The sequence below is a fragment of the Ictidomys tridecemlineatus genome, chromosome 9, assembly GCF_052094955.1.
Source record: "Ictidomys tridecemlineatus isolate mIctTri1 chromosome 9, mIctTri1.hap1, whole genome shotgun sequence".
Taxonomy (NCBI): Eukaryota; Metazoa; Chordata; class Mammalia; order Rodentia; family Sciuridae; genus Ictidomys; species Ictidomys tridecemlineatus.
The window spans coordinates 58,972,353-58,998,238 of NC_135485.1; the positions used below are offsets into that span (position 1 = coordinate 58,972,353).

At 34.3% G+C, this 25,886-nt stretch overlaps 1 protein-coding gene across 2 annotated transcripts in view; it reads right to left on the reverse strand.

Annotated features, from left to right (window-relative positions):
• Cnot6l (CCR4-NOT transcription complex subunit 6 like) overlaps positions 1-25,886 on the reverse strand; it is a 101,591-nt gene that overhangs the window by 43,651 nt on the left and 32,054 nt on the right. For both annotated transcript variants that reach the window (XM_078021443.1, XM_013363744.4), the window contains one exon: positions 24,565-24,650. In XM_078021443.1, the coding sequence (XP_077877569.1) occupies positions 24,565-24,650 (86 nt within the window). The remainder of the gene's footprint in view (positions 1-24,564; positions 24,651-25,886) is intronic.

Genomic DNA, 25,886 nt, shown 5'->3' on the forward strand with positions numbered 1-25,886 from the left:
AGAACAACCCTCCAGTAGGACCAAAAGGCCACAACTGAAATCCAGTCCTTCAGGATGAGAGGCTAGAAGTGTTTTTTTAGTCTTTCTGGAAGGCAGGTCTTACCAACTGACAAACTGGAAGGCTCCTGGCCAGGGCAACACCTTGGCAAAGACTGAAAGTCAGTTACAACAGGATTTCTGAAAGTCAGAGCCCATTTAAAAAAAAAAAAAAAAAAGCCTCTTAACCTTCCTCTTATACTTTCATCTCCATCTATATCAATAGAACCTCATGGGACCTCACTGAAGGCTCAAATTGGTGGGAGTTCTAATACATGTCTAAGCATGATCACTACCACATGTATATCTAGTCCAAATGCTCAGCAACTGCAACTATGAAAACTTATATCAGGATCTCTTCTTCCTGACATTTACCATGGACTTTGATGCTGAATACCCTTAAACATCCATACCCCACATGACAGAATGCAAGGACAGTGATCAGCTTTGCACACATCATTGACGTCTCTAAGCAGGGGCAGCCAGAATAGGTTGATGCCCAATTACCCTAAAATAAGTTAGGGGCCCAAGTCCTTGAGGGGGTAATATTAGGCAAACAGGTGGCCATGAACATGTGAGTGGGGAAAGGACTACGAAGGGCAATTACTTAGACAGGACAGTGAACATATATCAAAAAAGAATCCATGGGTCACAGAACCAGGAAGCACAGGGAATGTTATTTACCAAAGCAGACAAGCTTCTGAAAATGGGAACTGATATGTCAAACCTTCCCCAGCCATAGATAATTATAGCCTGTTAAGGGAATTATTATTCCAAGATCATGTAATACCCACCCCTTGTGACGAGATCTTTACAACCCTCAGAAAGAAAATTTTCTGAGCCCTAAAAAAGGAGTAACAAACCACTTAAAGAGGTATAACAGAATGTGACAATAACAAAGAAAGCCAAAAACCTCAGTTTTTAGGAAACCCAAACCCCGAAAATCTACAACATACACAGTCTGTCCAGAGGCATCCTATTACAGTGCCTACTATACATTCTTATCTCACTTTCTAATAAACTCATGCCAACTCTGAGGGAAAAAGAAAAAGCAATGCATTACTAAAAAAACCCCAGGAAGTGTTTATTCACTTAAGAAGAAAAATGTTAGAATCTGATTAAGAATGATTTATATAGTTTTTATTTATTCTTATTCCACACTGACAGAGCAACTTTGAAGCCACTAGAGCAACAAAAACAAATCAAAGCTGGAACTCTTTCAAAGCCTCATTTTCAAAAAGCCATTATCAGACCTGTATAGTAATTATCTGATTCTTATCCAATGTTGAGAGACTTCTCCCTGGAGAAGAGGACTAGAACTGAGCAAGTGTTTGAAAAAAAAAATTACAGGAAAGTATAAGTGATGGTAATAACTGGGACAAATAACAGACTAACCAAAAAGCTTAATATGAAAAGCTTGGGAAAGAGATGTCCATAATGGCTTTGAAAAGTTCTTATGTACTCCTGGAAATTTAAGACCATGAACATGCAAAGGACAACGCACATGCCCAGAAAAAAACAAAAATACCCAATCTCTCACCTCTGTATTTTTTTTAAACATTTATTTTCTAGAAGTAGTTGGACACAATACCTTTATTTTATTTATTTTTATGAGGTGCTGAGAATCGAGCCCAGGGCCTCACATGTGCTAGACAAGTGCTCTACCACTGAGCCACAATCCCAGCCCCCAGGTTTTTTTTTTATTTATTCTTTTTATATACACGACAGTAGAGTATATTTTGACATAAATATATGGAGAATAATTTCCCATTCTTGTGGTTATTACAAGATGTGAAGTTACACTGGTCGTGCATTCATATATGAACATAGGAAAATTATGTCTGATACATCTACTGTCTTTCTTGTTCCTATTCACCCTTCTTTCCCTTCATTCCCTTGTTGAATCAAATGATCTTCCACTATCCTAGAGATTAATGTTCTATCTGAGGTGCAGATAACAGAGATTTTCTCCCATTCTGTAAGCTATATCTTTGTGTTATTGTTTTCTTTCTTTTGAAGAAGCTTTTTAGTTTGATACAATCCCATTTATTGATTCTTGCTTTTACTTCTTGCAATTGAGGAGTCTTGACAAAGAATTCTGATCCTAAGCAAGTTGACAAAATGAAGATTTGGGCCTACTTTTACTTCTATTAGGCGCAGGGTCTCTATTTTTTTTTTTTTAAGAGAGAAAGAATTTTTTAATATTTATTTATATATTTATTTATTTTTAGTATTCGGTGGACACAACATCTTTATTTTTATGTGGTGCTGAGGATCAAACCCAGCACCCCGCACATGCCAGGCGAGTGCGCTACCGCTTGAGCCACATCCCCAGCCCACATTTCTTCAGGGTCTCTATTCGAATGCCTAAATCTTTAATCCACTTTTTGAGTTTTCTGCATGGTGAGAGACAGAAGAATAATCTCATTTTGTTAAATACAGATTTCCAGTTTTCCCAGCACCATTTGTTGAAGAGGCTATATTTTCCACAATGTTATGTTTATGACAACTTTGTTTAGTATGAGATAACTGTTATTTATGTGGGTTTGTCTTGTGTCCTATTCTATACCATTGGTCTTTGTGTCTGTTGATTTTTTTTACCTTATTTTTATTTATATAAGACAGCAGAATGCATTACAATTCTTATTAAACATATAGAGCACAATTTTTCATATCTCTGTTACACAGTACATTCACACCAATACATGCCTTCATACCTGTACTTTGGATAATAATGATCACTACATTCCACCCTCATTAATAACCCCATGCCCCCGCTTCCCCCCCTACCTCTGTCCCCTATCTAGAGTTCATCTATTCTTCCCATGCCTCCTATCTCCCTATTTCACTATGAAACAGCCTCCTTATATCAAAGAAAACATTCGGCATTTGGGTTTTTTGGGGATTGGCTAACTTCACTTAGCATTATCTTCTCTAACTCCATCCATTTACCTGCAAATTCCATGATTTTATTCTTATTGCTGAGTAGTATTCCATTGTGTATATATTGCCACATTTTTTTTATCCATTCATCTATTGAAGGGTGTCTAGATAGGTTCCACAGTTTAGCTATTGTGAATTGTGCTGCTATAAAGATGTGGTGTCTCCCTGTAGTATGCCATTTTTAAGTCCTTTGGGTATAGACCAAGGAGAGGGATAGCTAGGTCAAATGGTGGTTCCATTTCCAGTTTTCCAAGAAATCTCCATACTGCTTTTCCATATTGGTGCACCAATTTGCAGTTCCACCAGCAATGGATGAGTATACCTTTTTCCCCACATCTTCACCAACACTTTTTGTTATTTGTATATATAATAGTTGCCATTCTGAGTGGTTTTGATTTACATTTCTCTAATTGCTAATGATGAACATTTTTTCATGTATTTGTTGACTGATTGTATATCATCTTCTGAGAAGTCTCTCGTCAGGTCCTTGGCCCATTTATTGATTGGGTTATTTGGTTTTTTTGTTGTGCTTAGGTTTTTGAATTCTTTATATACCCTAGAGATTAGTGCTCTATCTGATGTGTGAGGGGTAAAGATCTGCTCCCAATATGCAGGTTCTCTATTCACCTCACAGATTGTTTCTTTTGATGAGAAGACACTTTTTAGTTTGAGTCCATCCCATTTATTGATTCTTGATTTTAATTCTTGCGCCACAGCAGTCTTATTAAGGAAGTTGGGGCCTAATCCCACTTAATGGAGATTAGGGCCTACTTTCTCTTCTATTAGACACAGGGTCTCTGGTTGTATTCCTAAGTCCTAAATTCATTTTGAGTTGAGTTTTATGCATGGTGAGAGACAGGACTTTAATTTCATATTGTTGCATATGGATTTCAAGTTTTCTCAGCACCAATTGTTGAAGATGCTATCTTTTCTCCAATGAATGTTCTTGGTACCTTTGTCTAATACAAGATAATTGTAGTTTTGTGGGTTAGTCTTTGTGTCCTCTATTCTGTGCCATTGATCTATCAGTCTGTTTTGATGCCAATACCATGCTGTTTTTGTTACTATTGCTCTGTAGTATAGTTTAAGGTCTGCTAAGAATTGCAGGATGAATTTCCTGATTGCCTTTTCTATTTCTATGAGGAATGTCATTGGAATTTTTATCGGAATTGCATTAAATCTGTATAGAGCTTTTGGAAGTATGGTCATTTTGATAATATTAATTCTGCCTATCCAAGAGCAAGTTAGATCATTCCATCTTCTAAGGTCTTCTTTGACTTCTTTCTTTAGGATTCTGTGATTTTCATTATATAAATCTTTCACCTCTTTTGCTAAGTTGATTCCATTTTTTTTTTTTAAGCTATTGAAAATGGGGTAGTTTTCCTCATTTCCGTTTCTGAGGATTTGTCACTAATATACAGAAATGCCTTTGATTTATGGGTGTTGATTTTATATCCTGCTACTTTGCTGAATTCGTTTATTAGTTCTAGAAGTTTTCTGGTGGAACTTTTAGGGTCTTCCATGTATAGAATCATATCATCAGCAAATAGTGCCAATTTGAGTTCTTCTTTTCCTATGTGTATCCCTTTAATTTCTTTCATCTATTTGCTCTGGCCAGTGTTTCAAGACTATCTTAAATAGAAGTGGTGAAAGAGGGCATCCCTGTCTTGTTCCAGTTTTTAGAGGGAATGCCTTCAATTTTTCTCCATTCAGAATGATGTTGGCCTGGGGCTTAGCATAGAAAACCTTTATGATGTTGAGATATGCTCCTGTTATCCCTAGTTTTTCTAGTGTTTTGAACATGAAGGGGTGCTGTATTTTTTCAAATGCTTTTCCTGCTTCTATTTAGATGATCATATGACTCTTACTTTAAATCTACTGATGTGATAAATTACATTTATTGATTTCCATATGCTGAACTAAGCTTGTATCCCTGGAATGAATCCCACTTGATCTTGGTGCATGATCTTTTTGATATGTTTTTGTATTTGATTTGCCAGAATTTTATTGAGAATTTTTGCATCTATGTTCATTAGAGATATTGGTCTAAAGCTGTTTTTTTTTTTTTTTTATGTGTGTCTTTGCCTGGTTTTGGAGTCAGAGTGATATTGGCCTCATAGAATGAGTTTGGAAGTGCTGCCTCTTTTTCTATTTCCTGAAATAAATTGCAGAGTATTGGTATTAGTTCTTCTTTAAAGGTCTTCTAGAACTCAGCTGTTTATCTGTCTGGTCCTGGGCTTTTCTTGGTTGGTAGATTTTGATAGCATCTGCTATTTCGTCACTTGAAATTGATCTGTTTAAATTGTGTATATCATCCTGATTCAATTTGGGCAAATTATATGACTCTAGAAATCTGTCGATGTCTTCGATATCTTCTATTTTATTGGAGAATAAGTTTTCAAAAATAATTTCTAATTATCTTCCGTATTTCTCTAGTGTCTATCGTAATATTACCTTTTTCACTACATATGCTGGTAATTTGAGTTCTCTCTCTCCTTCTGTTTGTTAGCATAGCTAAGGGTCTATATATTTTATTTTTCAAAGAAACAACTTTTTGTTCTATCATTTTTTTCAATTGTGTCTTTTGTATCAATTTTATTGATTTCAGTTCTGATTTTAATTATTTCCTGTCTTGTGCTGCTTTTGGTGTTGATCTGTTCTTCTTTTTCTAGGGCTTTGAGATATAATGTTAAGTCATTTATTTGTTGACTTTTTCTTCTTTTAAGGAATGAACTCCTTACAATGAACTTTCCTCTTAGAACTGTTTTCATGGTGTCCCAGAGATTTCGATATCTGTGTTCTCCTTTACCTCCAAAAATTTTTTAGTCTCCTCCTTGATATCTTCTGTAACCCACTGTCCATTCAGTAGCATATTATTTAGTCTCCAGATGTTGGAGTGGATTTTATTTCTTATTTTATCAATGATTTCTAATACCATTCCATTATGATCTGATAGAATGCAGGGTAGTAGTATCTCTCCTTTTTTATATTTGCTAAGAGTTGTTTTGTGGCATAGTATATGGTCTATTTTAGAGAAAGATCCATGTACTGCTGAGAAGAAAGTATATTCTCTCATTAAAAGATGGAATATTCTATATATGTCAATTAAGTCTAAGTAATTGATCATATTATTGAGTTGTATAGTTTCCTTGCTCAGCTTTTGTTTGGAAGATCTATCTAGTGATGAAAGAGATGTGTTAAAGTCACCCAACATTATTGTGTTGTGGTCTATTTGACTCTTAAATTTGAGAAGAGTTTGTTTGATGAACATAGCTGTTCCATCATTTATGGCATATATACTTATAATTGTTAAGTCTTGTTGGTGTATGGTTCCCTTGAGCAATGTGTAGTGTCCTTCTTTATCCTTTTTGATTGACTTTAATTTGAAGTCTACTTTATTTGATATGAGGATGGAAACCCCTGCTTGCTTCCGCAGTCCATGTGAGTGATATGATTTTTCCCAACCTTTCACCTTCAACCTGTGAATGTCTTTTTCTGTGAAATGAGTCTCTTGGAGGCAGCATATTATTGGGTCTTTTTCTTCTTCTTCTTTTTTTTTTTTTGGATCCAATCTCTATTCTATGTCTTTTGATTGGTGAGTTTCGGCCATTAACACTCAGGGTTATTACTGAGACATGATTTGTATTCTCAGCCATTCTTGTTAATTTTTTGGTATTTAACGTGACTTGGTTTCTCCTCTGATTAGATTTCCCTTTAGTGTAATTCCTCCCTCTGCTGATTTTCATCATTTTTTTTCATTTCCTCTTCTTGGAATATTTTGCTAAGGATGTTCTAGCGCAGACTTTCTCATTGTAAATTCTTTTGTTATCATGGGAGGTTTTTATTTCATCATCAAATCTAAAGCTTAGTTTTGCTGTATGTAAGATTCTTGGTTGGCATCCATTTTCTTTCAGAGCTTGGTATATGTTGTTCCACGATCTCCTGGCTTTGAGGATCTGGATTGAAAAAATCTGCTGAAATACAAAATGGTCTCCCCCTATATGTGATCTGATTATTCCCTCTTGCAGCTTTTAAGATTCTATCCTTATTCTGTATGCTAGGCATTTTCATTATAATGTGCTTTGGTGCAGATCTGTTGTAATTTTGTACATTTGGTGTCCTGTAAGCCTCTTGTATTTGATTTTCCAATTCATTCTTCATGCTTGGGAAATTTTCTGATATTATCTCATTGAAGAGATTGTGCATTCCTTTGCTTTGAAACTGTGCCATCCTCTATCCCAATAACTTAGATTTGGTCTTTTGATGCTGTCCCATAATTATTGGATGTTCTGTTCATGGTTTTTAACTTTGTTCACTGTGTGATCAACTTTATTTTCCAGATTGTATACTTTGTATTCATTATCTGAAGTTCTTTCTTCCAAGTGATCTAGTCTGTTGATTATGTTTCTATTGAGTTTTTTATTTGATTTATTGTATCCTTCATTTCAAGAATTTCTGACTGGTTTTCTTCAGTCTCTCTCTCGTGAAGTAATCTTTTGCTCTCTTTTCTCATTGTTGGAGTGACCAGTTTTTGCTTGTATTTGATCATTTAGGTCATTCTTTAATTCACAGATCATTTTAATTATGAACCTTCTGAACTCCTTCTCTGATATTTCATCAACTTCACTGTCCATGCCTTCTGTTATTATAGTGCCCTGGTTTGTTTGGGACACTTTCTTCCCTTGTTTTTTCATGCTGTCTATGTGTCTTCCTTTCTTATAGTGTGGATCTGTTAGGGTCTGTAAACAAGTCAAGATGGCGCCTGGCATTTTGCCAGAGGGAGTGGTTTGTAAACTAATGCCAGCGAGCCATTAAGTGTGGAGATTCCTTATTGGTTGACTGCTGTATCTAGTTTACGTTAATTAAGATAAGCTGTGTGTAATTATGTATATATACCCCCTCCTGTCCTACAATAAATGGCTCCCACTCCTGCTGTATCAATGTACACAAGTTGCTCGTCACCACCACCCCCCCACCCCGGTTATTTTGTTGCAGCCGGACTGCAGCATGGATCTAAGATATTAACTTCTTCCCTATATTCTTGTAGTACCTGGTGTCTGTACTTCACCTTGAGGTTGGGATTCCAGACCTTGTTGGTGTCCCTCAATGAATGCTACTTCATCCTGGATCTGGGTCCTGCTTAAGTTGGAGTGGGTGGATCTGGGGCACCAAAGGCTAGGCTCTGGTAGTGTCTGCCCAACTTGGGGAGGGGTAAACCAGGCTTACTGAGAGCTTGGATCCTGTGTGGGCTGGTGTGGGCAGTCTGGGCTGGATCTCAGCTCCTACAGTAGTCCACTGATCAGACGGGGTAATCCTGCACCAGAGGCTAGGCTCTGGGAATGTCCACCCTGACAGCAAAGGGGTGGACCAGGCCAGCTGTGCACCCGGGCCCTACAGAGGCATGTGTGGATGCATATGGGCAGCTGTGCTTGATCTCCCGCGGTAGTCTGCTGGTTAGAAGGGCCTGTTTTGATCTTAAGGACATATCAATCAGCAAATGGATGCTAAAGGGAAAGTTGTAACCTTCCTGGCTTAATACTGATGTTGTGCCCCAAACATAGACCCACTTCGGAAGAGTGGGAGATTCAATTTTTAATTTAATTTTCAGACATTTAAGGAAATCTTTGTCTCAACACTAGCTAACCACTAAACATAGTAGAGATTTTAATGACCACACATGACAAAGAATATAGAATTAATTCAAAAGTCAGTAAAGCAATGAACAAAAACTACAAGTAACAACAAGCAACTACTGGGGGTGAGATTCAGAATTGTCATGTTTACTTAAAATGTCCAATTCTCAACAAAATTATAAAACACTAAAAAATAGGCAAGTTATGTGCCATATAAATAGGACATGGGGGTGGATGGCAATCAATAAAAACTGACCCTGAGGACAGATGCTGGACTTACCACAAAGACTTTAAATCAGCTATGGAAAACAGAAATAGTCCCTGACTTCAGATGATTTGACTTATAATTTTTCAATTCTATGATGGTTTAAAAGTAACGTATATTCAGTAAAACCATATGTCAAATGTTCATCTTCTACCAAGCTAACAATATGTTGAATGATACTTTTTTGTGTTACTAGATAGTGCAAGTTCCAAAAAGAAAATAAGACCATAAATGTAAACAACTGATACTCTACACGTACTGTACTGCTAAACTCAAATGTGCAAAAGGTTAGGTGTCAAATGCACTTTCAAATTAAAACAAATTTATCAGAATGTAACCCCACTATAAGTAGAGAAGCATGGTATGCTCAAAGAGCTTTATAAAAATTAAAAAATCATTGCCAGTTGTGGTCGTGCATGTCCATAATCCCAGTAACTTGGGAGGCTTAGGCAAGAGAACCACAAGTTCAAAGCCTGCCTAAGCAACTTAGTGAGAGTCTGTCTCAAAAAAAAAAAAAAAAAAGTCTGGATACGTAGCTCAGTAGAAAGACACTCCTGGGTTCAATGACCCCTCACCACCACCCCCAAAAAAGTTGCCTAAAGAATTAAAGTATGCAAATGACACCTCACCAAAGGGAGAATATCAAAAAAAGAAAGTATAAAATGGAACTAAATATAAATTGTGAAGTAGAAAACTACAATAAACAACAATATCTCTGGAAGACCTCAAAAGCAGTCTTAAGTAGGAAGGAAGAAGGGACTACTGACCTTGAAAATACTTCAGTTGAGCTTATATAGTCTGAAGAACAGAGAGAAAAAAATGAAAAAAGATGGATAGAGCCTCAATGATTACTGTCTACCACCAATGATACCAACATATGCATAATAGGAGTCTCAAAAGGAAGGACAGAAAAGAATAGGAAAAAATTAAAGAAATAATGGACAAAAATTCTGTGATTTGATGAAAATCATTTGTATATATATTCATGAAGCTTAACAAACTCTAAGTAAGTCTGAGATAAAAGAGATGCATACCTCAACAAATTCTAGTAAGACTGCAAGAAGTCAAGGACAAAGAATTTTAAACATGGCAAGAGAGGTAATGAATCATGTATAGATTTTCAGGTTAACACAGCTGAGATGTCTAAAAGAAACTCACCAGTAAAGATATGCATTGACTGAAAGTAAAGCAATTTTTAAAAAGATAGTTCATTGCAAATGTAAACCAAAAGTAAGCAGGAGTAGCTGTACTCATATAAAACCCACTTTTAACATCAAAAACTGTAAAAGATGACATAAAATATAAAGATTAAAGGATCAATTCAGCAAGTGGGTAACAATTATAAATGTATACACACCCAGCACTGGACCCTGCAAATATTATATATTCCTTTATAAGGAAATATAGAACCAAAGGAAGAGACAAAATAAATAATAATAGTAGTGAATTTCAATACCACATATTCATTAATGGACAGATCATCCAGAAAAAAAAAAAATCAACAAAGAAACATCAAATTTAATCTATACCACTGGCCAATGGACATAACAGACATTTACAAAACACTTTATCCAATAGCTGCAAAATATATACTCCTTAGTACATGAAACATTCTCTAGCATAGATCATATGTTAGGTCACAAAACAAGTCTCAACAAATTCAAAAAATCAAAATTATGTGTTTTCTCTGACCACAATGGAGAGGGACTACAGAAATTACACAAATGCATAGAAATTAAACATCACCCTCTGAACAACCTTTTAAGAAATTAAGAAAACTAAACCTTTTTTTTCAAACAAATGAAAATGAAAACAAAACATACCAAAACTTAGCAATACAGCAAAAGCAGAACTAAAAAGGAAGTATGTACCAGTAAGAACCTATTTCAAAAAATTAGAAAAACTTTAAATATTCTTTTGATGCAACTAAATAAACTAGGAAAGAAACCAAACCCCAAAAGAGCTACACAGAAAAAAATAATAAAGATCAGAGCAGAAATAAATGAAGACGGAAAACAATACAAAAGATCAACAAAACCAAATGTTTTTAAAATAAAAACCAATAAATTTAGATAAGATTAAGAAAAGCTCTAAATAACTAAAAACAAAACTTAAGGTGATACTGTAACTGGTACCACAAAAATATGAAAGATAATTAGGGCCTATTACAAACAAATTTATGGCAAAAAAATTGAAAAACCTGGAATAAATTAATAATTTCCTACATACACACAACCTACCAATAACAGATTAACAGTGAGCAGTGAACTTGAAGTAGTAGTAAAATAAAGTCAACAACGAAAAGCCAGATCTGGAGGACTTTACTGCTAAATTCTACTAAACTTAAGAACCAGTACCAATTCCTTTCAAACTATTCTAAAAAGTTTAAAGGGAGAAAATCCTTCCAAATTCATTTTATAAGACAAGCATTACCCTGATACCAAAACCAGACAAAGACACAACAAAAAACGTAGGCTACAGACCAATATTTCTGTAAAGAAAAGTCACAAAAATTCTCAACAATGACTGGCAAACTGAATTCAACAACACATTAAAAAGATTTTCACCATATTCAAGTGGGTTTTATCCCAGGAATGTAAGGATGGCTCAATATATGCAAATCAACAAACATGGTATATCACATCAACAGAATGTAAGAAACCATATTATTATCTCATTGGAAGCAGAAAAAGCATTTAATAAAATTCAACATACTTTCATGGTAAAAACTCCCAATGAGGCTGGGTATGTGGCTCAAGCGGTAATGCACTCACCTGGCATGCACGGGGCGCTGGGTTTGATCCTCAGCACCACATAAAAATAAAGATGTTGTGTCCACGAAAAACTGAAAATTAAATATTAAAAAATTCTCTCTCTCTATCTATCTTTAAAAAAAAGAGATGAACTGATAAAGAAAATGTAGGACATATACACAATAGTATATTACTTGGCCACAAAGAAAAATGAAATTATGGCATTTGCAGGTAAATGGATAGAACTAGAGAATGTCATGCTAAGTGAAATAAGTCAATCCCAAAAAAGTCATGTGATAAGCAGATGCTGATCTATAGTGTTGGGGAGCTGGTGGGGGTGGATGAAGGAACTTTGGACTGTGCTGAGGGGAGTTAAGGGAGGGGTGGGACTGTGGAGATGGGAAGGACAATAAAATGAGACAGACGTTATTACCCTATATATGATTACACTAGTGGTGTGACTCTGCACTGTGTACAGCCAGAGGAGGGAGAAGTTGTGCTCCATTTGTGAATGTGTCAAAATGCATTCTACTGTCATATGTAACTAATTGAAAAAAAAAAATAGAAGGCAGACCAGTAGAATAGAAGAAGGGGTTGGATGGAGGAAGGGGAGGAAAAGAGGAGGTACTGAGGAATGAAATTTATCAAATTTTACTGTATTATTGTGTGCATGTGTGAATATATTATAACAAATCCTACTGTTATATATAATTATAATGCACCAAAAAAAGGGGGAAAAAAAGAATGGCCATTATCAAAAAGACAAATGCTGACAAGGATGTAGAAAAAGGGGAACTCATATAATGTGGGTGGAAATGTAAATTAGTACAACATTATGGAAAACAATATGGAAGTTTCTTAAAAAAAAAACTACAAAAATAACTACCCATGTGATCAGCAACCTACTCTGGGTGTATTTCTAAAGGAAATGGTATTAGTATGCTAAGAGTCATCTGCATTTCCATGTTTATTGCAGCACTATTCACAACAGCCAAGGTATAAAATCAACCTACATTTCCATCTACAGATGAATGTAAATAGATATTATTCTGCCATAAAAATGAATGAAATTCTGTCATTTGCAGCAAAATGGATAGAACTAGAAGATATTATATTAAGTGAAATAAGTCTCTCAGAAAGACAAGTATCACATGATCTCATTCATTCATGGAAACCAAAAAATTGATCTCAAAAGTAGAGTAGTGGTTACCAAAGGATAGGAAGTATAGGGGGAAAGATGGAGACAGAAGAGGATGGTTGATAAGTACCAGAATACAGCAGAAAAGGAAGAACAACTCCTAATGTTTTACAACACAGAAGGGTAGCTATACTTTACAACAATTATGTATTTCAGAAGAATCAGGTAAGAGAAGTTTTAATGTTTTTAACATACAGAAATAATAAATGTTTGAGGTGACAGACCAATTACCCTGATTTGATCATTATATATTATATACATGGACTAAAATATCACAATGTACTCACAATATGTAGAATTATATGTTAATTAAAATTTAAAAAAAACATTTTTAAAATAACTGACTTCTCACCAGACACCATGGAATGACATATTCAAAATACTGAAAGGAAAAAACTGTCAACTAAGACTTTATATAGAAAATACACCTTTAAAAATGAGGAGAAATTAAAACACTGCTAGATAAACAAAAATTGAATGAGTCTATCACTAGCAGACCAATCCTACAAGAAACACTAAAGAAACTCCCATTCAGGCTAAAATGAAAGGACACTGGATAATTACTCAAATCCACATAAAAAAATAAAAACTACCAGTAAAAGTAACTACATAGGTAAATATAAAAGTAAGTACAAATGTATTTTTAAACTTTTTCTCATACCAGGTATGAAATACAATTAGGTAAATCAATAACCATAAATCTCAGTTGATGGGCATACAATGTATAAAGATGATGTTTGTTAATATGATTAAAATTAAGTTGATATTAAGCCAAATTAGATCGAAATAAATTGAGTGTTAATTAGAATCCCACAATAACCACTCAGAGAATAACTCAAAACCACACAGCAAAAGAAATGAAAAAAATAATTAAATGGTACAATAAAAAATACACATTTAACATAAAAGACATTAACTGAAAAATAAACAAAGACATAGAAAATCGAAAGCAAAAGGGCAAACATAAATCATACTTCATCAACAGTTACATCAAATGTAATGGATTAAACTGCCTAATTAAAAAGCTAAGAGCTTTTGTTTGAATATGGTTTGTTCCCCAAAGGTCCATGTGCTACATATTGGTCCCCAATGTGGCAGTGTTGAGGTGGTAAAACCTATAAAAGGTAGAACCTAGAAGAAGGTAATTAGGTCCTAAGAAAACCACCTCTAGAAGAGATTAATGCAGCTCACACAGGACCAAGTTATAAAATAAGGCCACCTAACATGCTTGGTCCCTTCTGCACATGGCCAATTCCCCTTGCCAATTCTCCACCATGTTCATCCTGGCCCTTGCCAGGATAGCACTACCTTGCTGTTTCAACTCTCCAGCCACCAGAACCATAAGCCAAATAAACTTCTTTACTTTTTAAGTTACTTGGCCTCAGATATTTTTTTTTACAGCAAATGGAATAAAACACAGGCAAGAAAAGAGAAAAATCTCAAGAGTGGAATCAAAAGATAGGATAGCAATAACAAAAATATCAATATAATTCATCTAGGTATAAGGCAAGTGGTCTGAACACATATTAAAAAAACCATAGGGCAGACTGCATTAAAAACAAAGTCCAGCTATATATTACTCCTAAGAGACAAACCTAACCATAAGTACATAAAAGGCTTAAATACGAAACAAACATTAAGCTGAAGAGAACTGAAATAGCTATGATATTAGACAAAACAGACTGTAAGATAAAACCCTAACAAGAAAGAAAAACGCTCACTACCTAGTATCAAGGTCAATTCACCAGATACAGCAATACTAAGATGGTACCACCTTGTAAAATAATCTCTTATAAGAAAGAGTAAAAACCAAAGTACATGGGAAATGAACAAAACCATGATTTTAAAATAAATATCTTAAACAGAATATGACAACACAATTTACAAATCTGATATAACTGACAAATATATAACCCTAGACCTAACAATAAGAGCAACAATATTTTTTTCAGATACAAGTAAAACCTAAGAACTGATCACATACTAGGCCAACAAAAAAATCAAAGAAACAGTTCATACTGGCTACCTCATCTGTCTATAACACAATTACATTTAAAGCTAACAATAAAAAGCTATATTTTAAAGTCACATATGCATTGAAATTTTAAATATTTTAAATAACTGATGATACAAAGAAGATATGACAACCCACATTTTTTAAAACAGACCAAAACTGTGGGAAGCGGTCACACTGAATGACTAGTATTTTCGTTCCCATGATTGATAGAGGCTCTGTTGGTCACTTTCGTAGTGACCCTAGACACTGCCCCATCGTTGAAGTAGGAGAATATGTCTTCATGCCTAGGCTTGCCTTCCTGCAGCCCCATGGATCGAGCTACGCTCACTGTTCCTTTGTGATATTACCCCTTTACCCTGATTAGGATAGAATGTTCCATGGAAATGCCCTTTGTGTGTCCCCTTCTCTTGCTCTGCCTTTGGGTATGGGCTTCCTAGATGTCAGTCAACCTACTGACAGCAGACATCACAAAGCCTAACCCCTTGCCTCATTGGAATGGCTTCTCCTCAATAAAAGAGTCAGCACGCACTTGCTCTCTCTTTTTCTGGGGACCCTTAAGGTCAGAGGAGCCATCAAAGGACCCCCAAAGAAAAAGGTATCTCTGTCTCTTGTGTGGTTATTTCATGCAGCCCAGTTTCCCTGGAGTGACCCTGAGTGTTTCTGTCTCGAGGAACGTGACACAAAACCATAATGAAATACTTCCTAGCGGGACACAGTGGTACCTATCCTAGCTACTTCAAGGCTGAGGTAGGAAGAAAACTTAAACTCATGAGTTGGAGGACAGCCTGGACAACACAGCCAGACAAGTTTCAAAAAACTAAAAAATAAATAAATAAAAACATTTCATCTCAAATTGAGGATGCAGCAAATTGTAGTCAAACATGACAATCTATAGCTTTAAATGCTTATATTTGAAGACAACTAATTCTAATCATATCCAATTTAAAATTAGATAAAAAAAGGAACAAATAATCTTAAAAATGAAGAAATGTGGGCTGGGGATGTGGCTCAAGCGGTAGTGCGCTTATCTGGCATGCGTGCGGCCCGGGTTCGATCTTCAGTACCACATACAAAGAAAGATGTTGTGTCTGCCGAAAGCTAAAAAATAAATATTAAAAAATTCTCTCTCTCTCCCTCTCTCTCTCTCACTCTCTCTTTTTAAAAAAAATGAAGAAATGTAAAGCTGAGGATGTAGCTCAGTAGTACAACACTTGCTTATTATGTATTAGGCTCTGGATTTAATCTCCAGTACCAACCAAAAAAAAAAAGTGGGGAGTAAAACAGAATAGAAAAAACATACCAGGAAAGTACTACAGAAACTTTCATGCAAGCAAATTAAAGTTTTTTAAAGCTGATAAATACCAATGGTACAGATACAATTCCTTCAAAATTGACTCATTAACCAGTCAAAATCCTCTTTAGTTCTCATAACTACAAATATATTAAAAAAAAATATTTTCCAAAAAGGATATTTTCAATAGAGAACAAACAATGTAATGATGGGGGGTTTTAAAATATTTTGTTTAGTTGTTGATGGACCTTTATTTATTTATATGTGGGGCTAAGAATCTAACCCAGTGCCTCACACATACTAGACAAGTGCTCCACCACTTTACAGACAATATAAATTTTACACACAACTGAATAAAAATAATAAAAAACATAGATCTACTTTATTCCTAAACATATACCTGAAAATTAATGTCAGGAAAAGGAGTCCACCACAGGCCTTGTGTTTCCTTCTGTATTCTTGGTGTATGACTGATTCAAAGGCTTATTTGTCTCCTGATACTTAGAAGGTTCTGTAGTTACTTATATAGACGACTAAATAGGTCAAAGCAACCACAGCATACTACCATGTTAACTGTTCCCCTGGAGAAGCAGGGCTAGCTTTTTGCTGCTTTTTTCACTATTTGCTTCAAAAGTGCTGAACCCTTAAACCAAGATTCCTCGATTACAATGCAAACTCACTGTGTACATAGCATGCAGAGGGGCCACTTTGTGAATTTAAAATATTCTTTGTCTCTAACCCAACCCTAGAGTTTCATGTTATTCCTGCCATTATTGGTGAATTAGTAATTGGCTAATTAGCTTATTAGTAGAGTAAAATCCCACTGCCTTCACAATCCTTGATAGCTACATCAAATTAAATCCAGCAATATATAAAAACATATAATAACACAAACATTTTGGGTTTATCAAAAGAAATGTTTAAATTGAGGGGAAATGTATAATTTATCACATTAACCTCTGAAATGACAAAAACAATATAATCATCAACAGATGATGAAAAGCATTTGATAAACTATCTGAACAAACAAGCAAAGTAGGAATAAAAGAAAATTTTGGAATCTAAACTTCTTTTATTAACCAAAATTATAGGCAAATATCACTCTTAATGTGAAACTACTAGAAGTATCCCCTTTAATATTGGAATTAATGGAAGCATGCCTGGTATTAATGATTCTAGTCAACACTATATGATATATCCAAGGTTGTACTTTAAAACAATAAAAAATTAAATACATAAAAATTTGAAAAAAGGGGCTGGGGTTGTAGCTCAGTGTGAGGAACTGGGTTCCATCCTCAGCACCACATAAAAATAAATAAAATAAATAAAGATATCATGTTTACCTACAATTAAAAATACTTTTAAAAAAAGAATTTGAAAAGAAAAGCTATCACAGAAATGATTATATACATATAAAATCCAAAATAATTTGCAAACAAGTTTTTAGAAAAAAATGAGAATTTGATCAAGAAGGCTCACAATAAGACCAAAGATCCAGGGGATAGGGTTGTGGCTCAGTGGTAGAGCACTTGTCTCGTATGTATGAGGCACTGGGTTGGATCCACATAAAAATAAATAAATAAAGATGTTGTGTTCATCACTAAAAAAATATGAAAAAAAAAAAAAAAAAGACCAAGGACCTGGTTCAATCCCAGGGAGGAGGGGAGAAGGCTTTATATCCATATCCAAACAGCAAATAACATTGAAAACAACTTTTAAAAACATAGAAAGTTATAGTTTACAAAGTTACAAAAAATATTTTAGGGTACCTACATACAAATCTAGTAAAAGATGCAGTAGGAATTAATTTTTTTAAATCATGTTATATGCACATATAAGCATACCACAGGAATTCTCACCTTATGCATAAAAAAAAACATCAAAAACAAACAGATGAGCAAAATTGCAGTAGAAAAAGAAGAGTAGGGGAGGGGAAACAGAGGGATCATGAATGAAGTCATATTCCACATATGTATGACTTTGCTGGCCTGAACCCAGCTACTATGAATAACTATAAAGCTCTAATTTTAAAAAAAAAAAGTGCTAGATCAGTATAGATACTAGATCAGTAAACAGAAAGTGTGTAACATTTTATTTAAAGGCATTAAATACAATCTAAATAAATGGAAAAGGAGATGCTAATTTGTCCTTAGGTAATCCAGAGGGTCAATGTAATTCCAAAGTTGCATTAATGACTGGTATTAATGATTCTAGTCAACACTATATGAAATATCCTAGGCAATGCTCTAAAACAAGAAAAAAATTAAATACATAAAAATATGAAAAGAAAAACTATCAAAAAGGTAAAGTCATTATCTATATATAAAACCCAAATTAATTCAGATTTTGCAGGCAAAACTTAACAAGTACTTTTTTATGCCTAAGAGAGAGCTAAAACACCCAAACAATCAAGATGCTGCTACAGAAAAATGTGACAGGGCTTCATAAATGAGATATCAAGTCTTAATATAAAGCCATAATAATAATAACAACCACCACCTAACAACTGGTATAAGGTTAGACAAACTGACCAATGGACTAGAACACAGATAATAAAAGTAGGCTAAACATAGCAAATGTCTAGAAAAGTAACTTTGCTGACTAGTGGGAAAAGAAAAAATTATTCAGTAAATGACACTGAGACAACTGGTTACTCATAGAACATAAACATGATTAGATCCTTCCCCAAATAGACCCTCATACCATATTCAAAAATCAATTCCATATGAACTAAAGAAGAGCAAAATTTCACAACTTTTAGAATGTAAACAAGTATTTCTAACAGGGTGGAAGGAGAATTTCTTTTAACAAGATACAAAACATACTAATTGATTTTAAAAAATTCAACTACTATAATCATCTACTCATTAAATGATATCAGAAAGGAAAAAGAAAAGACCAAATAGTGGGAAAGACGTACACAAAATAGACAAAAGTTAAAAACTCCTACAAATCAGTAAGAAACAATCCAATTGAAAATAACTAATAGACATCAATAGTATACTTAAAGAAAAAATATTAATAGCCAATATGGGTGTTCAATCTTATTAGCAATTAGAAAGATCACAAGTATAATTAGAAACTATTTCATATTCAATAACTGCAAACCTTTTAAAAACTTGACAATACAAAGAACTAGAGAGAAGACTGAAAAATGGAAACTATACTATTTTGGAAGTGCAGTTTTATATAACTAGTTTGTAAAACATTAGCATTACCTAATAGAGCGAAGGATGCACAGACTTCTAAAACCCAACAATACCATTCCATTTCTATGAACTGTATCAGGAGACTCATACTACCTAGAATATTCATAGCTGCATTGCTTATAGAAGCCAAAAAAGAAAAAGAAAAAAGAATCTAAATATGTACAGTATAATGAATAAATTACAGCATATTCACTATCAGAATACAACAAAGCACTGAAACAAATGATGTATAATTACATGTATGCATCTACATGGCTGAATCATTAAAACAATGTTGATTCAGCAAGACACAGGAAATTATGTTCAGGATTTCATTTATATAACATTTAAGACAAAAATAACCTCTAGAAGACAGCAGGAAGATGTAAACATGAAAGAACACACAGGAAACTTAAAATGTACAGGGGAGGCCAGGTGCGATAGTGGTGCATGCCTATAATCCCAACAACGTGGGAAGCTGAGGCAGGAGGATTATAAATTATAAGCTAGCCTCAGTAAATTTACCGAGACAATCTAAAAATAAAAAACAAAAAGGACAGGGATATAGTTCAGTGCTAAAGTGTCCCTGGCTTCAATTCCCAGTGCCAAAAAAAAAGTCTTTGGGATCTATGATTATGCCTATAAATCTATATATTTCCCTATAAATCTCACCAATAAAACTATTCTATCATCTTTTTAATTATCCCAATCAGAAAGGTAAAAAATGGAACTGAGTATAATTAGAATTTGCATTATACCCTCTCATATGAACTACAGGATATAATATCATACAACAATAAAACTTTTCTTTTTTAACTTCCAGAAGTTCACTTATAACAGCGTAATAACACTTTACTTCCTAAATTAGTAATAATTACATTTCTCAAGTGTTTTGTTGTTGTGCTTTCTTTTTTGGTACTGAGGATTAAGCCTAGGGGTGCTTAACCACTAAACCACATCCTTAGCCCTTTAAATTTTATTTAGAGATAGAGGTCTGAATTATCTGAATTCCTCAAACAACCTACCCTCAAATACACACTCCCCAGATCTCAAAATAGAATTTCTAAAAAGAAAAAGAAAAAGAATTTCTAAAAATTAGTTTGTTGAGCCAAGATGATCCAAATCATTATTAAAAGCTCAGTATCTGTGTTTCTAAGGAAGAAAAGAAAATAGAGAAAAGACATCCCTCTTTCAGTTTCAATACAAAAATATTGTTTCTTTTAAGGATATCACAGTGCTATTTTAAATGATGCATTCACTTTTCTTTTTCTTTCTTTCTTGACAAGAAGAACCATGATATGGCTACTAAGATTGATTTAGAAATTACTTCAAGTTTTACCTTCCTAAGTATATAAAGTTGTGATTTGTTACAAACATTTCTTCAATCACTTCATTAGGGCACTCTTGATTTTGTCAATTTCTTTTTTTCTTTTTCTTTTTTTCTTTTTTTTTTTTTTGGTACTAAGGACTGAACCCAGGAGTGCTTTACTACTGAGCCACATTCCCAGCCCTATTTTTTGAGACAGGGTTTCCCTAAATCACTTAGGGTCTCACTAAGTTGCTACAGTTGGTCTCAAACTTGTAATCCTTCTGCCTCAGCCTCTCAAGTCACTTGGATACATCACTGTACCTGGCTATTATCTTACAGTTTTTAAAAAGGCAGGAAGATTTTGTTTTTTTTTTTTTTCTGAACATATATTTCTCTTTCATAGTGGATCATCCCCGAATACAAAGTGGCACTGACTGAAAACTACATAAATTCTCAAAGAAGAGAAAAGGGCTGAATATATTCAGGTTGAGCATTCCTAAAGGTCAGACTGAGCATTCCTAATATGAAAATCACAAAATGGAAATACTCCAAAGTCAAAAACATTTTAACACTGACACGATGCCACAGGTGGAAAGTTCCATACCTGACCTCATGTGATAGATGACAGTAAAAATGAAGGTGCACTAAAAATACCATATAAAGCCAGGCACAATGGCACAGGTCAATAATCCCAACCAGTCAAGAAGCTAAGGCAGGAGAGTCACAAATTCCAGGCCAGCCATGGCAACTTAGCAAAAGCCTTCTCAAAAATAAAATTAAATAGGCTGGGATATGGCTCAGCAGTAGAGTACCCTGGGTTCAATTCCTGCTACTGCCACAAAAAGAAACACACACACACTATATAAAACTATCTTGGTCGTGCTATGTGTATAAGATGTACATGAAACATAATTGACTTATGGTAGACTTGGGTCTTATCTCCATGGTATCTCATTATATCCGTTTACATACTTCAAACCCTGCCCTAAATCCAAAACCTAAAACACTACTCAACCTATGTACACCACAGAACAAATGGAAGTTTAATGAAAATGCATGAACAAAGTTCAGTTACAGTTGGTGAAGCAGAGATGGTACATGACATATAAAGCAGACTTCTAAGAGACCTTAATGAATATGTATTAATAGAGTTTAAAAGGCCACTACAATGGAAGGCCAACGAAAGACAATCGTTTTAGGACTAACATCATGCTAGTAAAATCAAATGAAAAAGCTGGGCATGGTGGCACACACCTATAATGTCAGCGGCTCAGAAGACTGAGATAGGAGGATTGTGAGTTCAAACCAGCCTCAGCAAAAGCAAGGCACTAAGCAACTCAGTGAGACCCTGTCTCTAAATATAATACAAAACAGGGCTGGGGATGTAGCTTTGTGATTGAGTGCCCCTGAGTTCAATCCCCAGTACCTGTATCTCCCCACCACCAAAAATTGAATAAAAAATATTCAGAATATCCATTCAGTTGATACTTAGTGTAAATTTCCTAAGAACACAAGAACACATCTATGTTAGTCAAGCTTCCATGACTGTGACCAAAAAAAAAAAAAAAAAAACTGACAAAAACAATGTAGAGGATGAAACATTTATTTTGGTCAGGGTTCCAGAGGTCTAGTCCATGGTTGGCTGAGTCCATTGCTCTGGGACCAAAGCATGGCAGCACATCATGGCAGAAGGGCATGGTGAAAGAAGTTGTTCCCCTCTTGGCAACCAAGAAATAGAGCCAGGGAGAGGATGAAGGGGCTGTATGGGCACAGAAGGTGCCTTCAGGGACCCACCTCCTCCAGCCATGCCCAACCTGCCTAGTTAACATCTAGTCAGTCCACTCAAAGTAGGACAGACTGCTTAGGTTACTACTTTCATAATCTAATCATTTGACCTCCAAACATTCCTGCATTAATACAGTAGCTTTGGGGAACACTTCTTATCCAAATCATAATACATTTCTATGCAAGATAATATGGAATTGATTCATGAAAAATAAAAATCGGCCAGCCCAGGTGCTGCAGGCCAGCAATCCTAACAGCCCAGGAGGCTGTAGTAGGAGAATCACTACTCAGCAATTTAGTAAAGCCCTAAGCAACATAGCAAGACCCTATCTCAAAATAAGAAATAAAAATAAAGGGCTAGGACATGTCTCAGTGATTAAGTGCCCCTTGGTTCCATTCCTGGTACCAGACAAGAAAAAGAAAAAATGTTAACATTATTTTTTAGGAAAACTGCCTGGTACAAAAGGTAAGTTTGCTAGGTTCAATTATAAATTATTTATTTATCACTGATGTACTATCAATATCAAAAGAAAAAAATAGCTGATCTAATTAATGTGTAAAGAAATAAGGGTTCTGGGGTTGGGGTTGTGGCTCAGCAGTAGAGCACCTGCCTAGCATGTGCAAGGCCCTGGGTTCAATCCTCAGCACCACATAAAAATAAATAAATAAATGTATAAAAAAATAATAATGGTTCTAAAGACAAATAACTATAATTATTATAATCAGTAGGAATCTGTGAATTTCATATTTTATGAATCCAACATTATTAAAAAAACCATTTCATAATTTCTTTACAAAGAGGAATAGACTTGTTCCTACTCTACTTCTTGCTGCACCATACTCTTTTAACTATATAATAAGATTTAACATATAGGAAATAACAGAAAAATGTCTTAACCATTAAATCTCAAATGTCCTGGACTATTACCATTAAATCTCAAATGTCCTGGACTAATCCTCAGAAAATATTTTCAATAAAGTATTTTCCCTCTCCACTTCAACATTACAAAAAAATCCCAGTAAAATCCTATGGATCAACTATAAGCATGATATTCAGGCCATCCATTTAACTATCTAATTTATGAAAATATAACAGTAAGCCTAATATTTCTGCATTTTAGCCAATAATATCAGTATTCTTTCCATTCTCACTTAAACATCATTTGCAATGCTACATTATAGAATATAAAAAATACAAATAGATCATTTTCATGGAGACTCATAATCTTTGAGAAAGGAAAACCAATCTAAAAGTATATACTTTATAAAACTTTGATGTTTATTCCTCACAAGCACAGAATAAAATGTTTAGTACAGTGCATTTGTATTTAGTCCTCTGTTAAAAAATAAACTCTTCTTCATACGCAAATGTTATTATATATATATATGATATGAGGATGACTTTCATCCCAAACTAAGCAAAATTCAAAGTCTCAGGAGCATAAATTTATCTGGGTTTTTTTTTTTTTTTTTTTTTTTGTTGTTGTTGACAGACCTTCATTTTATTTATTTGTATGTGGTGCTGAGTATCGAACTCAGTGCCTCACACATGCTAGGCAAGTGTGCTACCACTGAGCCACAGCCCCAGCCCAGGAGCATAAATTTTTGATTAATGTATTTTACTTAAAATAATTACACTAATCAGATACAGCTAATTCTTACTATTATAATGTTTTCCCTCTTGTAATCATATAATGTGTCATTATTTTATCTAGTGCATTAAAAACTAAACACGGGGCATTTGGACTACGGTTTACGATAAAGTCATCCTAAAAGAGCAGGTGTGGGGAACTGCAGCATTAATTTAAAGTATCTCCACACAGTGAAACTCAATTTCTACAATTAATGTGCTATAGATACAGTAATAATAAAAAGAAAAAATATCTTCTCTAAATAATTTTAGAGTCTTATACAAAATTAAAGTACATAAACAAAACAAAAAACGTTTCCCAACAAGTTTGTTTAAGATGATGACATTATGCTGAAATCTGGAAGCTAAATTCGATACCCAAAAAACTACTTTTCTTAAAATGACACTAAAATTTTTCGGTTATATGATAACCAAAATGGCCTTTAAGGGCTCAGAACACCTTAACACTCAGTGTTAAAACTCTCTTTAAAAAAAAAAAAAAAAAAAAAAACTCACCTTTCAAACCTAGAGTTTGTAGCTGGAAGAGCCGACCAAGTTCATAAGGCAAAACCCGTAACAGATTGTTATTTAAAAGCAATTCCCTGTTTAAAGAAAAAAAACATTGTTTCAGTTTAATATACCAGGCTTTATTAATTTCCACATTTGCCATTTTTTTTAATGAAAACATTTTATTTTTATGTGGTGCCGAGGATCGAACCCAGTGCCTCATGCATGCCAGGTGAGCACACTACCACTTGAGCCACATCCCCAGCCCCACATTTGCCATTCTTAACTTTCTAACATACCATGAGTGATATTTACATTCAAAGCATCTGTCTATACTAATCCAAAACTGCTGTGCAACATTAAAAGTACTACAAAATGTGCAACTGCCACAATTAACAGTGTTTCTATGATTTCCTCATTTCCCAGCACAAATTAAAGTCAGGAGTATAGGAACTGCACATCATTCTCATGCTAAATCCATGCTCTCTCACCCAAAATGCCTGTCATATGCAAATCAGAGTGACAAATACCATTAGTTTCCAACTGAAACCTAGTTTAATTTAGAGAAAAAAAAGTTAAGTTTTTTACACAAACTTTAGGAATAAACCACAATGAATGGCCAATAACCTTCGTGATTTTTATAATTGATTACAATCTATGTCAAAGTACTATGAAAACAAAAAAAGAAAAAAGGAAGAACAAGTTAGCGTATCACAGAAGTAAAAGGTAACTAAATAGAAAACATGAAAAGACAAGTACTCTGATAAACAATCACTGACACAGAACATAAACATTAAAGCACAGGATGGAATCTATAACAATAAAATATAATAGATAAGATCTAGGTTCATGATTATAAAATTTCGAGAGAACTATAGAAAAAATAAAGAGCATCTTCATTAGTAGATGACCAGAAAAACTAAGACAAAACCAATAAATCAGTAAGGGATGATAAACAACAAAAGTCTGTTTAATTTTTAACATATCACAGTAATTTTTTAAAATTATTACTCAGCAAATAAGATACAAAAGCAATGTTTATTTTCACTGGCAACATTTATATAAAGTCTTTAAGATTCCTGAAAATTTTTCTCCTATGAAGAAATTCTTACAGGATCCTGAAAGAACCAGAAATAAACCTATTTTGTCAAGCTTTCCAGTTCCCTTAAAGAGCTGTAATATAAAATATAAATATACTATCTTATATAATAGTTATGTCCCTAAAAATTTTGTTTATAAGCAAACCAATTTTTCCAATTATTTCTGATTAGTTATATCAGACTTGATCCTAAGTGAGACTTACTAAATATTTTAATCTCACCCCACTTCAA